This window comes from Tympanuchus pallidicinctus, unplaced genomic scaffold (genome assembly GCF_026119805.1).
Source record: "Tympanuchus pallidicinctus isolate F22 unplaced genomic scaffold, pur_lepc_1.0 scaffold3, whole genome shotgun sequence".
NCBI lineage: Eukaryota > Metazoa > Chordata > Aves > Galliformes > Phasianidae > Tympanuchus > Tympanuchus pallidicinctus.
In genome coordinates, this window is record NW_026294747.1 from 27,607,603 (window position 1) to 27,621,890 (window position 14,288).

General features: G+C 53.1%; 1 protein-coding gene across 1 annotated transcript; it reads left to right on the forward strand.

The window, feature by feature from the left end:
• Window positions 1-5,400: 5,400 nt before the first annotated feature.
• ZFP36L1 (ZFP36 ring finger protein like 1) lies at window positions 5,401-8,513 on the forward strand. The gene is made up of 2 exons (XM_052695831.1): window positions 5,401-5,599; window positions 6,014-8,513. The coding sequence occupies exons 1-2, from the start codon at window positions 5,543-5,545 to the stop codon at window positions 6,962-6,964; spliced, it is 1,008 nt and encodes a 335-aa protein (XP_052551791.1). The 5' UTR covers window positions 5,401-5,542; the 3' UTR covers window positions 6,965-8,513.
• The last annotated feature ends 5,775 nt before the right edge of the window (window positions 8,514-14,288 follow it).

A 14,288-nucleotide genomic window follows, 5' to 3' on the forward strand; every position in this document is an offset into this window, starting at 1 on the left:
GGTGACAGATTCATCCTGCCGATCTGGGGTCCTGACCTTTTTTGAGCAAGGCTTGAGCAATCAGTGCTGTGCCACGGTTGACCCCTACAAGATAACTTCTAATTCAGAGCAAGAGGCTTGCCCAGTTTATTCTGAAACGGTTTGCACTGGCACTTGTGTAAGCTGAACTTTCTCCGTCATTGTGGTTTGATTTCCTAGTTTAGTTAGAAGCTTCTGGAGCGCCTCCCAGCCCTGCCCAGCCATGCTTGAAGTTACAATAAATAATGCTCTGCCGGCAGCTAATATTGTTGCCTCGTTATCCCTCTTCCCTGTCTCTGTTTCTGACACCCCATTCCAAGAGCTGCCTCCGCCCCTCCACACGCGGCCCCACCGGCCCCCTCTGCAGGCTTTCTTTACCCTGCTGGCCATTTCCTTCTAATGGATTTTCTCCTTCCTATCAGCTCTGACCCACTTTTTAATCCATGACGGGACTTTTCATCCCACGGTTGCCAAGTTTATTTCACTCTTGGAAAGGTCTTTATCAAAAACCCTTTTGAAAGGCTGTATTTACTCTGCTCCCTACTTCTTCCTGATCAGCCTTTTTTAGAAGCTCAAAGAAGTCAACTGACTAGAGGGGCATGATTTAGCTTCACAAAAAGCTGCCTTCACTTATTATCACCGTATCCTTCCCGCTTACTTTGGATGCTGCTTGTGCTCAGCAGTTTTGTTTCTCCCTTCACTGTTTTGCTCCCTCCAGAGCAGAGGTCAGCCCCAGGGCAGTGCAGTTTTGGGACATGCCCTCACTCCAGCTCCAGACCCCACTGCTTATACGTGTCTCAGCTCACAGCTGCTCCCTTCCCCCATCTGCGGACTGGGCTGGCGTGGCCCCTGTTTTCCTAGAAGCCCCAGCTCAGCCTTTTTCTAAAAATGCAGCTGCTCCCTGGTGGGACCAGGAGCAAGGAAGCAGCAGAAAGGCTGGCAATAGGGATGAGGGATGCTGGACTCATGGCTGAGCCACCACACTTTGTGTTTCCTTGGGCAAAAGCCTCAGGTACGTCCAGGGGCTGCCAGGGCTGAGCGAGAGGTGTCCTGCACCGGCTGCAGGGACCGCAACAGGAATGTCACCGCTGCCTTCCAGAGGAGCAGAGCTGGGCGAGCATGTAATGTCTCCAAAATCCAAGGTCAAATGTATAAATTTACCATATCTAACACCTCCCTGAAATCCAAACAGACTCAATTACGTTCTCTCCCATTCTCTTAATGAATCAGTAATTATATTGAAGAACACTATTATTTGTTTGGCATGACCTATATAAACCCGACTTGTGGAGTGCATAGTTGGTGCGGTGCCAGCACTCTGTGCCCTGTGTATTATTACCTTATAAACATCACCATTGTTTGAATTTCAGATCAAAACAAACCGAGCCGTGGTGCTTGTCAGTTATTAGATATCTTATTCCCAAATGCTCACCCAGACCGTATTACAATAACAATAATTATTATTACATACTTCCTTATTATATGTTTGTGCAGAGGTAGCACATTTGCCTTTTTCCCACACATTAGCAGCTTCTCCCGACTCTTATGATTCATTCCTGCCTATTTCCCAACGTCCACGAGCACTCTGTGCACTCCCAGCTGCATTTTGTCAGGACTTGCAGCTTTTCGCAGAGTCTCCATCCCACATCGCACAGGGGTTGGGATGCTGGGCTTTGCTATGCCAAGGAATACACAGACACGTAGCAAGGCATGGACCCTGCCCCTGCAGCTTTATAAATATTTAACTCAGTCTGATGAGGCGATAGGGGCTGACAGTATGATTTGGCAGGCTGCAACCAAGCCTTGCTCGGCAGGGCTGGACATGAGGCCTCTAAGGGAAATGGAGTGGGGATCCCAGAGCCAGGCTGTGGGATGGGGGCTGAGTTTGGGGCGGCTACAGATCAGCTGTCCAGTCCTAAGCGAGTCACTCACTTGCCCAAGAGTTGCAGAGAGAAGCGGGCACTTGGTTCCTCATTTACTCCTGAGTGAGTCAGACCCTCAGATTAATGCTGCAGATAGCTAAGGTGAATCACACACTGGAGGTGCCTATTTGTCTCCATTGACTATGCAAGAAGCCTGGCCAACTAATTAGGCTTAAACACCTAACTTTTAGGCATCTAAATCTGTGTGAGAGGAAATCCATCCTTTCCTAGAGCCTTTGTTACAAAGGGGACAACAGGGGAGCTCCCTAGGAATCCCCTCCCAGAAAGGAGCCTCACACATGGGACACAGCACCATGCAGCAGGTCAATGGTGAAGCCTGAAGGCCTTTGAGGGGTGTTAGGCCTTTTCTTAAAAAAAAAAAAAGGAAAAGAAAAAGGTGAAAGCATTTAGTCCTAGCACATTCTTTCAGGGGAGAAAAATATCATGGAAACAGTCTATTCTGATGTCTGATGAACAACTCAGCAGCCAGGGCTGCTCCCACTGGAAGCTGGCATGGGCGCCAGGCACACCATGCTGCTGTGTTACTGCACTGCTATGCTGGGCCTGTGAGCAGGAAAGCAGTTGTGAATCCTGACCTGCTGCTGTAAGCTGCAGCTCTTCATCCCACCCCACTGCAGTAATCCCCAGCCCAGCTCAGCTGCAGCGTGGAGCTGGGGGTGGTCATGGCAAGCAGCGGGACGTGGGCGTGCTGTCCTGTGATCTGCAAACACATTGGCGTTTCCACTGGAAATTGTAACCTGGGCCAATAGAGCTCAGCCAATTTCTTTACCAGGCGCCCGCTGGAAGAACACCTCTGCTTTTTCCACTGCAGCACCTTGTCAGCAACACGGTGCTACATCCGCATGGCTCTTCCTCGAGGCCATGCGCCGTCTCCATCCCTCGTGCCTGACGGAGCCCTGAGCTGCTGGGGCACAGAGCCCTACCCACAGGCACCCAGCCCAGGGCCAGCCCAGTTACCTGCTAGCAACGCTGTCCTCTGCATGAGGACATCCTAGCACAATGGGCTTTGGTCACTCAAACGTGCAAAGCCTGCAGGATTAAGGGCTCACAATATTTGCATGGCACCACTGACAGCCACTTGCTCTACCTTAAGAGCCACAGTGCTGCAAAGGTACCCTGGAGGGGGGGGGGGGGGGTTGCACAGCCTATAGAAAGACATTTCTGTGCCTCCAGGTGCACAGTCAGTACCTGAACCCCTTAGGTAAGAGCCGTGGCTGCCTGGCACCAGCTCACTCAGAGCCCAGCAGCACTGCAGGCAGGGAGTGTGCTGAGCCCCGTGTGCATGTGGCATGGCTGCGGGACAACACTGGGTGCCTGTAGGGTGCCTCAGAACCATGGGAGTGAATCTCTGTGCGACAGCAGATTCCCAGCCTGGAACCTCAGAAACAGGTTGCGGTGGGAACAAGCCAAAGCAGGTCTCCAGGGACTTTTCTTTCAGGTATTTGTTAGATGGCTTATTTGACTCTGTTTACACTTGTGTCATCTTTATTGATGGCCTACAAAGTGGGATAAAGCTCACCCTCAGCAGGTTTGCTGATGGCACCAAGTTGAGTGGTACAGTTGATGTAACACAAGGAACAGATGCCATCCAAAGGGACCTGGATGGCTTGAAAAGCTGGCCCATGAGAGCATAATAAGGTTCAATAAGGCCAAGTATTGCACTCGGGTGGGGGCATTCCATATATACGTACAGATCAGGAGATCTCATTGAGAGCAACCCCGCTGAGAAGGACTTGGGGATCCTGATGGATGAAAAGCATGAGCCAGCAGTGTATGCTTGCAGCCCAGAAGGTCAACTGCACCCTGGGCTGCATCAACACAGAGGCGGCCAGCAAGGAGACAAGGGGATTGCCCCCCTCTGCTCTGCCCAAGGGCAAAGGAGAATGGCTTTAAACTAAAAGAGGGGAGGTTTAGGTTAGGTGATAGCGAGCAGTGAGGCACTGGCACAGCAGCTGTAGGTGCCGTGTCCCCAGTGGCTTCTAAGGCCAGGTTGAATGGGGTCCTAGGCAACCTGATCTGGTGGGTGGCAGCGCTGCCCATGGTACAGAGAGGAGCTGTATGATCTTTAAGGTTCCTTTCAGCCCAAGCCCTTCTATGATTCTGTGATCGTATGACCCTGCAAGCACTGTGTGCCAGCTGCCCACAGCTCCGTGCGCGCACTTTGGGGAACGTTCCCCTCCCGGCTCACCACTTGCAATTCGTCATCTCGCTCCCTGCTTTTAGCCATTCTGGATGGGGACAGCAGTTTTTAATCGCCGTGTTCAACGTACGCACGGGCCGAGAACTCCATCCCTGTGCGGCCCGGGACGCGCACCAGTACCAGGGCGCAGGAACGCTGCAGGCCACGCCGAGCGCACTGCGCACCCATTTGCTCGCCCCGCGCCCTCCTGTAACAACGCGCTCCCACTGCCGCGCCCACCGCCCCTCCCCGTGGCCCCGCAGCTCCCGCGTTGCCCGCCCCGCCCGGCGGCAGCGCAGCGCCGCGCCGATTCCCGCCCGCCCCCGTCCCGGCGGCCCAAAGCAGCGCACGGGGGGGAGTGGGGAGAGGGAGGGTGTTACGGAGGGCAGCAGCGAAGCGATGACCGCTGGCGGCTCTCGGGAGCTTCGGAAAGTCCCCGCAGTGACGTTTCCAGCTCGGCAATTACCGCGTGGTTAATTATAGAGCCTGAGAGCCCTGGGAACGGGCACCGCGTCCAGAGCGGCGAACTGCCCGCAGCCGGCCGGGGCGAGGGGAACTGGGCAGGGAAGGGAGCTCGAGGAACCCGACTGCTCCCCTTATGTAAACAACAACGGCAATAGTGCAAAAAGAGAGCCGGAGGGGCTCGCGGCAGCTTCGGCCGCTCCCTGACACCGCAGGAGAGCCTCGCGCGGCCTCGCGCGCTGCAGCCGTTGGTTGGGGCTGCGCCCCGCTCCCCCCCGCAGTGCCGTCCCGGAGCCGCGCCGCGCTCTTGAAGTGGCCCAGGGTCCGCCGTGCCCACACCCTGCGAGCGGCATCGCGGTGTGTTTCGGCAGGGTTACAGCCCAGAGCCCTGCGGAAAGGAAGCGCACGGGGGGTGAAAGGCAGAATCCACCACGCACCCTTCTAAAGCCGTGTTTTAGTAACTTAAAGTGTGGCGGAGGCGAGCCAGCCAGCATATGGCCGCGGGCTGAGCGCGCGGAGACGCACGAGAGGGGGAGGGGGGAAAAGGAGCAGCTCGGAGCCGTTCTTGCAGGGACGCGTTTTTTTTTTTTTCCCCTTTCTTGGCTTTTTTTTTTTTTTTTTTTTTTTCCTTTTTCTTACCCCCTCCCCCCCCGCTTCTTCCTCTCGAAAAGTTTGCGGGGCCGCCCCGCCCGCGGGTGACTCAGCCGCCGCGCTCTTCACCCCGCCCTCTCCTCCTCCTCCCCTTCCTCCCACCGCCCCTCCTCCCGGGGTAAGGCCGAAACTCTATAAGTGCCATCGTCCGGGCGCGCAGCGAGCGGCGGGCGGCGCGGGGCCGGGCAGGGCTGGGGCGGCACAGAGTCGGGCGGAGGCCGAGCCCTTCCCGCAGCGCGACCCCTCCACGCGTGCCGCTGCCCTCCGCGTCCCGCGCTCGCCCGACAATATGTCCACGGCCCTGGTGTCGCCCACCATCTTCGACTTGAGCGAAGTTTTATGCAAGGTAAGCGCCGCCGTCGGGGCGTTGCTTCTCGCAACTTCGGGAGGGCGCCTTTTGCTGTGCTTGCATTTTTTTTGTTTTTATTTTCTTTTTCCTTTCCTTCCCGGTTTCTGCTCGCGAGCGACGTTAGCGCTGGGGCCAGGAACGCTTCCAGCCGGGCCGCGCAAGGGCAGCTCGTGGGGTCAGGCCCCGCCGCAGCGCAGCACAGCGCAGCGCAGCACACGCTCCCGGGGCTGGGCGTGCACCGTAGCGCGCGGTCGTCCCGCGCGGCCGCTCTCAGCGCTTCTTTCGGAGCCGGCGCTGCGCGAGGGGCGGCCGTCGGGGCCGGGCGCGGGGAGGGCTTCCGCTGCGGGACGGCCGCGGCCCCACCGCTCCGGGCTGTGCGAGTGACCGGCGCTTGCTTCCCTTCCCCCGCAGAGCAGCAAGATGCTGAACTACAGCCCCGCAGGGGTCGGCGGGTGCCTTCTGGACAGGAAGGCGGTGGGCACCCCGGCCGGCGGCGGCTTCCCTAGGAGGCACTCCGTGACGCTGCCCAACGCCAAGTTCCACCAGAGCCAGCTCCTCGGCGGCCTCAAAGGGGAGCCCGCGCCCGCGCTCGGCCCCCGGGAGAGCCGCTTTCGGGACCGCTCCTTCTCGGAGGGCGGCGAGCGGCTGCTGCAGCAAAAACAGCCCGGGGGCCAAGTGAACTCCAGCCGCTACAAGACGGAGCTGTGCCGCCCCTTCGAGGAGAACGGCGCCTGCAAGTACGGCGACAAGTGCCAGTTCGCCCACGGTATCCACGAGCTTCGTAGCCTCACCCGCCACCCCAAGTACAAGACCGAGCTCTGCCGCACCTTCCACACCATCGGCTTCTGCCCCTACGGGCCGCGCTGCCACTTCATCCACAACGCCGAGGAGCGGCGCGCGGTGGCGGGCGGCCGGGAGCCCCCCGCCGCCGACAGACCCCGCCTGCAGCACAGCTTCAGCTTCGCCGGCTTCCCCAGCGCCGCTGCCCCCGGGCTGCTGGACAGCCCCACCTCCGTCACCCCGCCGCCCATGCTGAGCGCCGACGACCTGCTGGGCTCCCCCACGCTGCCCGACTGTGCCAGCAACCCCTTCACCTTCTCCAGCCAGGAGCTGGTCAGCCTCTTCGCCCCCAGCGTGGGGGTGCCGGTGCCCGGCGGGAGCTCCCCCACCGCCTTCCTGTTCAGGCCCATGTCCGAGTCTCCCCACATGTTCGACTCGCCGCCCAGCCCTCAGGACTCGCTCTCTGACCAGGAGGGCTATCTGAGCAGCTCCAGCAGCAGCCACAGCGGCTCCGACTCGCCCATCCTGGACACCTCCAGGCGCCTGCCCATCTTCAGCAGACTCTCCATCTCCGACGACTAAGCGGGTTCGTCCTGCTCCCCCCTCGGTGGCGATGTTAAGCTGACCCACCCGCCCTCCCCCACTCCCCCCCAGCTGGATGTTAACGCGTCCGCCTGCCTGTCGCGCACCCATCGGCTCCAACCTTAAGTGCCAAATTACGACGAGAAGCAATAACGTTTACAAAATTAGTGCCTTGTAACACTTTCACTGTGACTCTATTACCTCTCCGGCTGCAGAGGGCACCGCAGCTCTGCGCGCTTCCAGATGTGCAGGACGTGCCCGCGCCCGGCTCCCCCCGCTGGCCGCCTCCTGCACCTCCCCCCGCGCCCCCCGGCTGCAGGCACGTGGCAGCGTTAACATCCAGCCCCTCGCCTCGCCCCTCCGCCTGCCTGCGGGGAGGGTGAGCTGAGAACAGAGCGGTTGTGACACGAGCGGGACTTCGGCTGGGAGGACAACGAGTGAAAAAGATGGCAGAAAGCAAAAGAGGTGGACTGTGCTGGGAGAGACTCGATTTTGGTGCTAAAAGTTCCTCGTGTATTCGTGTGACATCTTAACAACAAATAAAGAAACGGAGGGGGTGGGGCGGACGGAAGTCATTCCACACATACACACGTTCGTGTAAACAAAGTTCCAGTAGACATAGCTTTAATGGTTTTGCTCTAGAGTACCTTAGACCTATCTTAGAGCACTCACGCCGAGCTTTTATTATTATTTTTTTTTTCTGGGTTTTTAATTTTGTATAACTTCAGAAATTGGAGAGCAAATTTTGCTTGTCACTGCACAACAATATAAAAAAGCTTATTTAACTTATCAAAACGTATTTATTGCCGAAACCTATGCTTTTTTGTTAATTTTGTTCATATTTATCGGGATGATGAATCCATAGAATATATTCTTTTATGTTTAAATTATGATCTTCCATATTAATCTTAAGATTGTGAAGTGTCTTTTCCTTTTTTTTTTTTCCCCCCACAGTTTAATATATTATACTACAATGACATTTTTTGTAACTTTACACTTTTTTTTGGTTATTTTATTTTAAAAAATGAAAAATTAATTTAAAAAAAATGCAAAAAACTGTGTTTGGATTATTTATTTTAGAATTTCCCCCCCTCCCTTTTTTTTTTTTTTTTTTGTGTTGGACTGCAAATTGAGTTAATGTGCTTCTTTGCCTTTCCTTTCCTCCTCCTCTTCCCCTGCCCTGGGTCTTGCCAATTGGGCTACAGAATGTACATATGTGAGCTCTGTGCGAGGCAGTGTGGAAGGAAGACCTTTTTCTTCCTCTTTTTGTATAGATTCAAGGAGAAAAGCCTTGAGCTCCAAGTGCCTATCTGAAGACATTCCAAATACAGTTTGTCTTTGCGTTTCTGTATCCAAGTTTGGAGTTTTCCTTGCCGAGGTGAACGGGACTGGCACAAAGAGAATAATGAATGTAATTTTTTTTTTCCCCCCTGTTACTGTTCACTACATTGCTTTCTCTTCCTCTTTGTGTGAGTTTATTTAAAAGAGAATCTCTTTTGTAACGACTGTTTGCAGTTTAAATCAATAAACCCCAAGTTTTTTCAAGAAACTGACAGTGGTTTTACTTGCAGAAATCGAGGCGCTGGCTTTAGGAGGCTGCTCACATGCAGCTGTTTCTCTCCCTTTCTGTGAGGCACCTGCTAGGTGCTCAGCACTTTCCTTCACTCCTACAGGTGCAGCTGGTCAGCCACCTAGCTTGGGGTGTGAAGGTCAGCCCTGGTGAGTGCCCAGCCCTGGCCTTCAGCCCTCTGTCTCTTAGGGAACCTCCAACCGTCTCCTCTCGCCCCCTCTGTCCCTGCTGGCTTACTCTCTCTTGGTGTAGCTTGTGCCTTCAGCTGGATGGTCCGTGCTGTGCTTTGGGTGGGGTTCTGGGGCTGAGTGGTGTAGGTTTCCCAGACCTCTGGCCCACCTTGATGGTGGTGGGCCTTGGTGGTAGAGTGGCTGAGGTGGAGTCCCAGTTTGCAAGGGAGGAGCATGTAGATCGCCAGCACAGTACATGCAGCTGATCCTAATGTTGCATTCAGGCCCTTGGACTCATGGGACCATCCAGCCAGCAATCCCAGAAACTTTTGCAACCAGTGTTTGTATTTAGGGACTCCTCTTTGCCACTGCTGCTCATGGTGCAGCTCTTGTTTTCTTCACCTCCAAGCATTCTGGAGGAGGCTTGGCGCTCTGTATCTGAAGCTGTTCCAGCTTGCTTCCAAATCGGGGGTGGAATATTGCTGCTGAACCACTGCTTGGTCAGTTGTCTTGACATGCCTCAACGTTAGGGAGAGATGTTTCCTAACTCATGTTGGAAGAGCTCCTGCAAAACAAAAGCTGCGGGATACCTCGAGGCTTGCAGTACCACACCTTCCTGCTGCTGGCTTTGTGCAACGCGCTTTCTTGTGTGGTCTGGCAATGAAGGTGAGCTTGGTGGAGGAAAGATGGTGGAAGGGGAGAGTGGCTGCTAGGGGCTGGTTCCCATGAGCAGTACAAAAGTTGCATGGGGAGTTCACTCAGCAGATGCTGATGTAACTAGCTTGCAGCATGGTCTGCATGCAAGAGAACAGCCTCGTGCACAGCCTGGTACTGCTCCATGGCCTGCGCCAAGGATGTGCTGTGGCCTGGGAGGCCCGTGCCCAGCTGCAGCCTGGGCCTGCTCCTTCCCAGCTGCGGGAGCAGAGCCTTGGCCCCAGTGTATGAGGCTCGTTTGATCTGAAGAGGATCCCGAGCCTGTTGCAGGGCGCATATGTGGAGCTGAAACTGCCTGCTTCCTCTTTGGACTTTCTGCATGGCTCTTCAGACAGTCTTTGCACAGTTAATAATTGATGAAGAAATAGCTGTACAGTTGCACGGTGCTATTGGTATGATAAACAACTGTGAAGCTGTGCTAAAAGTAGGTCTTTGTTTGCGGTGCTTGTATGCTTTCCTTGTCTTTCCAGGGCACTGGTTCTGGGATACCAGCACTACTTTTCTTCTGTGTCTGTTAATCTCTGTTACTTGGTGCTTTGCTTTTTGAAATTAACCCTGAGCTCAGTCACATGGGGAACAGAGAAGAGCTGAGCAAGCACCATCAGGCATTTACTTTCTGTAATAATTTATACGAGAGAGTGCGTGCATGTGAGAGCCTACAGAAACATGGGGTTTGCCTGATCTGATATCATTAAGGTTCATTGTGGCTTGGGTGTATGGCAGCACATAGTCTGGAGGGACTTCTGCTCCCTTGGATGAGCTGTGAGTGTGTTGTTTCTCTCAGGGTTCTCATCTGTCTCCACTAGAGGTTGGATGCGTATTTGTAATATCCTCACCAAGGCTCAGAAGAGTAGATAATAGATAATGAGGGACGTGTTCCTTTGATATGGGGGCTTGTTGGTGCTCTGGCTCATTTGTTCATTGCATGGGACTCTCAGGTGGCCAGAAGGAAAAGGCTGGCTGGGCTGTGTGCTGGCGCAGTTGCTCCCACATGAGTGCATTGGTGCAGTTTTCAAGTTGCACTTACAGCTCTTGCTGCTGCACAGAGGGACACCTAAGGTGTCTGTCTGGCTGTTCCTCATGCATTTCTGGTTACAGTCATGGATGTTTGCTGTGTCCCTGATAGGGGCTTGGGTTCATGCCTTTGGACAGGAAGCATTAGCTGATATGTATTTTTTAGCTTAGAATTTAAGTAACTCTTGAGCTGCACCTTTACTGTGTCTAGCTGTCTCTAGAAATTATAGCCAGCATGTATGGCTGTCTGTGCCATACAGTCAGGAGGCACATGATGACTTTGATCTGCAGAGCTCCGTGTGGCTCATATCCCATCTGGTAGCTGCCTTTCCCTTCCCAGCACCGATGGCAGCTGTCGGTGTCCAGTAACTAGGCCACCTTGATATGGGCCACATATACCTCTTGTACTGAAACACCTTCAGTTTTGCAGTTGGTGGCTGTGGAAATGAAGTTTCTCATTTCTTGAGCATCTCTATAGGTGAGAGGTGTAAAGTGGGGGTTGGACTCAATCTCGGGAGGTTCTTCTGGATCTTCCAACCCCTACAATTCTGTGATTCTGTGAAGTGGAATAGGGTTACTGTGTTGTTGTTCTTAAAGGTGATTGGTTATGGTCTAGTTTTGGCTGACCTTTGCCCAAAGCTACTCACTGATAAGTAGAAATATGCCTAGAAGACCGTTAAAAGCAAATCTGGACTTACGATCTATATGATTCCTGCTGGGAGGGCCTGGACTGAAATGGAGCTGGGAGCTGCTGTCGCAAATCAGAGGGAAGGCTGGGCTGTGCCAGCCATCACAAAGTAAAGATGTGGTGGTGGGGCAGAAACTGAAGGCACACGGTTAGAGATGGGAAGCACGAGAAAAGCTAGAGGGATCAAGTCCACACAACATAGGGCTGGCAGGGATGGGAGATGCAATGCTGGCTTGAGTCTGAAGACTTTCTAACTACTGGTGGTTGGATGCACAAATGCTATGAACTGGGTGTCTGCAGTGGGGCCTGGATAATAATGCTGACTGTACGCAATCTGATGAGTGTGCCCGGGGACAGGAATAGTAGCATGGATGCAGTAATGCATGAGAAAGCCACAGCATGCCCTTTACGCTTGCTAATTGCTACAATTTGTGTGGCCTGCGCTGGGGAAATCTGGCATGTGCTTGAATCTGGAGAAAGACACTTTGGGAGTTGGAAGGAAGGAGGTGTACCGGGCAGTGTGTGTGCAAGAGAGGTATCTGGACCCATTGCCAACTGTGTGCGGGGGCCTTGGGCTGGAGGAAGCTGGGAGGAAGGGGGAGATACCCAGCACAGAGAATGTCCTAAGGTGAGGGGCAGCAGACAGGGCAGGCGTGCTCTTGTGAGTGCCAGAAGGGATGGGAGGCTTGCTTGGTGGGGACTTGGGGACAAGCATCTTCTGGGGCCTCGTGGAGCAGCAGCCTTTGGAGCACTCAGCCCAGAATGTTAGAAGAGGATTCTTCTGGGTGATGTAAAATGTCTTTTGTCTGGACACTCTGGCCTGTGGAGCAATGCCTGTTCCACACAAAGCCTGCGCTTATTCCCTAGAATACTTCCAGAAGGAAAAAAAAAAAGTTCCTCTAAGACACCCTAAACCAATACCTGCTGTGACTAAGCCCTGTGGGCAGCTCCGCAGCTGATTTATATCCACCCCCTCCAAAGCAAAAGGGTTAGAGTGGAAACAGACGCTGCGTTAAACATAGCCGAGGGCACCCAGCAGCACAATTCTGCAATAAAGCGGGGAGGAAACGGGACTAAGGGGCGGCTGCTGCCAGGCATGACGCGGTTTCGTGTTTCCTCGTAGGCAGAACAGACCTCCTTTTGGCTGGTGCAGCTTTATGGGCTCGGCTGGGTTTATTATACTGCGAATGTTTTGAATTCCACGTCTTAATTTCCAGAGCGGCTTTGCTTAACTTTTGCTTTTTTTCTCCAGTTTTGATTTTTTTTACTACCACTGCCTTAACCTCTTCTTTTCAACTGGGTTTTGGTCTAAACTGCTGTTCTCTGAGCAAACACAGAGCTGGCGTTCCCGCTGCCTGGCCTTCAGCTGCAAATTAATCTCTTCTCGTAGTTCCATTTTATGTCCGCCCACTCTCCCCACCACATTAACTCAGTCAACACATGGAAGTGAAATTTTTCCATGCAGGATCCTGTGGGTTGTGAGACTGTGAGCAACACGTGACTGCCAGCTCCAGAGTCTGCTTGCACCTCTGGGTGGAAGGAAGTTTCCTCATCGTGCATGTATCCAGCGGGGGTCGGTGTGATGTGAAAGGCCACTTCTCAGTGCGACTGTTCTGTCTCTCTGGGGCTTATCGCCTTCCTGGAGTGGAACAAATAATGATGATGCTGACAAAGACAGACAGAGTCTCAGTGGCCCTTATAGTGGATGTGCTTCTATATGATTCCTTTCAAGCCTGCGAGGACTTTCAAGTATTCTGAGCACTTGGCAAGTATAACCATACCTATTCCACAGGTTGAAGAACCCATGAGACACACAACAGCTAAGTAAAAGAGATTGTCTGGGAGTGGCACGGCATCAGAGGAAGAGCTGCAAAAATAATTTAGGACTCCCAATACTTTTTATCCTGTCTTAGTCTCCAGGCAACAGCAAATATTTCTCCTGAATGCTCTGGATGAACAGATGCCAACGTTGATTCACAGGAAAAGGATGTAGCCACGCAAGCCCTAGAAATGTTGTTTGGGATGGCAGCCATGGCCCCTGAGGAGACATTAATCCATATGGAGCAAACGCCAGTGAAGTTATTTCTTGAAGCTATTGCTGTATTTGCTACAAAGAGATTTCTTGAGCAGTCTAATGTGGGAGCCATCGTGATTCACCCCAATTATAGCTACAGTGAGAGAATATACTTCTTGGCTCTGGACTCTGGGGCACGAGCAATGTCCTGCTTTACTAAGATGTTGCAGCCACAAGAAATGAGGAAAGGTTATGTCCAAGACCAACACAAGAGTGTAAAAAGTGTGCTTTTGCTTGGAAAAGGGTCAGTACTGAAAATGTGCAAAGAGGTCCCCTGCTTATTTTCTCTCAGCCTCAGATCTTGTGTGCTATGTTTACGATAAACCTCATGATTTTAGACTTGCAAAATTATCAGGGGACTGAAAAGCCATGAACAAACCTAATTGACCCTCTCTTAAGAGTGCAGCCAAAATACCTAGGGGAACTGCAGAAAACTATTTTCCTCTAAATTTAGTTAATGTGGCTTTGGATTCTCAGGCTGAATCTGCTGACCAAGATATTTTCCTTCTTCTGGCACTTTTCTGACCAGCAAAACACTTTCAACGTGCATGAAAACAGCACTGGAAATGTTTTTAAACCCTCTGAAAGCTCGTTTCAAAAGCAGGCAGCCTGAGAGAACTGGAGGGCAGGCAGCTGGACAAGGCCAGAGGTCTCGTGATGGAGGCTGGAGACAGGCAGCCCATGGGGTTATCAGTGTATTGTCCAGGTTGGCAGAGATTTCTAGTGAGTCATCTAGACCTTCACTCTTAACCATGACAGGACTGAACTCATTATCCCCAAAACACCTCTCCGGCACAGAGAGTTATCTTGCCTTAGCCTTGATGTCCTCAGTGTGTTCCCATCTCGGGGTAGTTCACTGCTCAGGATGTTGTGACCTCTCTATAATTTCACCTAATATTTCTTCTAAATGTCTTCTGTGGAGGTTTATGGGCATCAGCTTCGTGCCCCATCCCTTTTGCTTAACAAGATCGAGCTCAGCTGCTAGATGAAGTCCTTGCTGTTCCCTTCACCAGCCTGGTCCCAAGGGATCTGCTTCTCCAAACTTTTCTGCTGCTCTCTTCCCATGTCTCTGCCACAAATAACGTGTCCTAAAA

Bases quoted from the DNA above. Each gene is read 5' to 3' on its own strand.
- ZFP36L1 (XM_052695831.1), top strand. From the start codon at position 5,543: ATGTCCACGGCCCTGGTGTCGCCCACCATCTTCGACTTGAGCGAAGTT. The intron at 5,600-6,013 runs GTAAGCGCCGCC...CTTCCCCCGCAG, and splicing joins TGAGCGAAGTTTTATGCAAG to AGCAGCAAGATGCTGAACTA.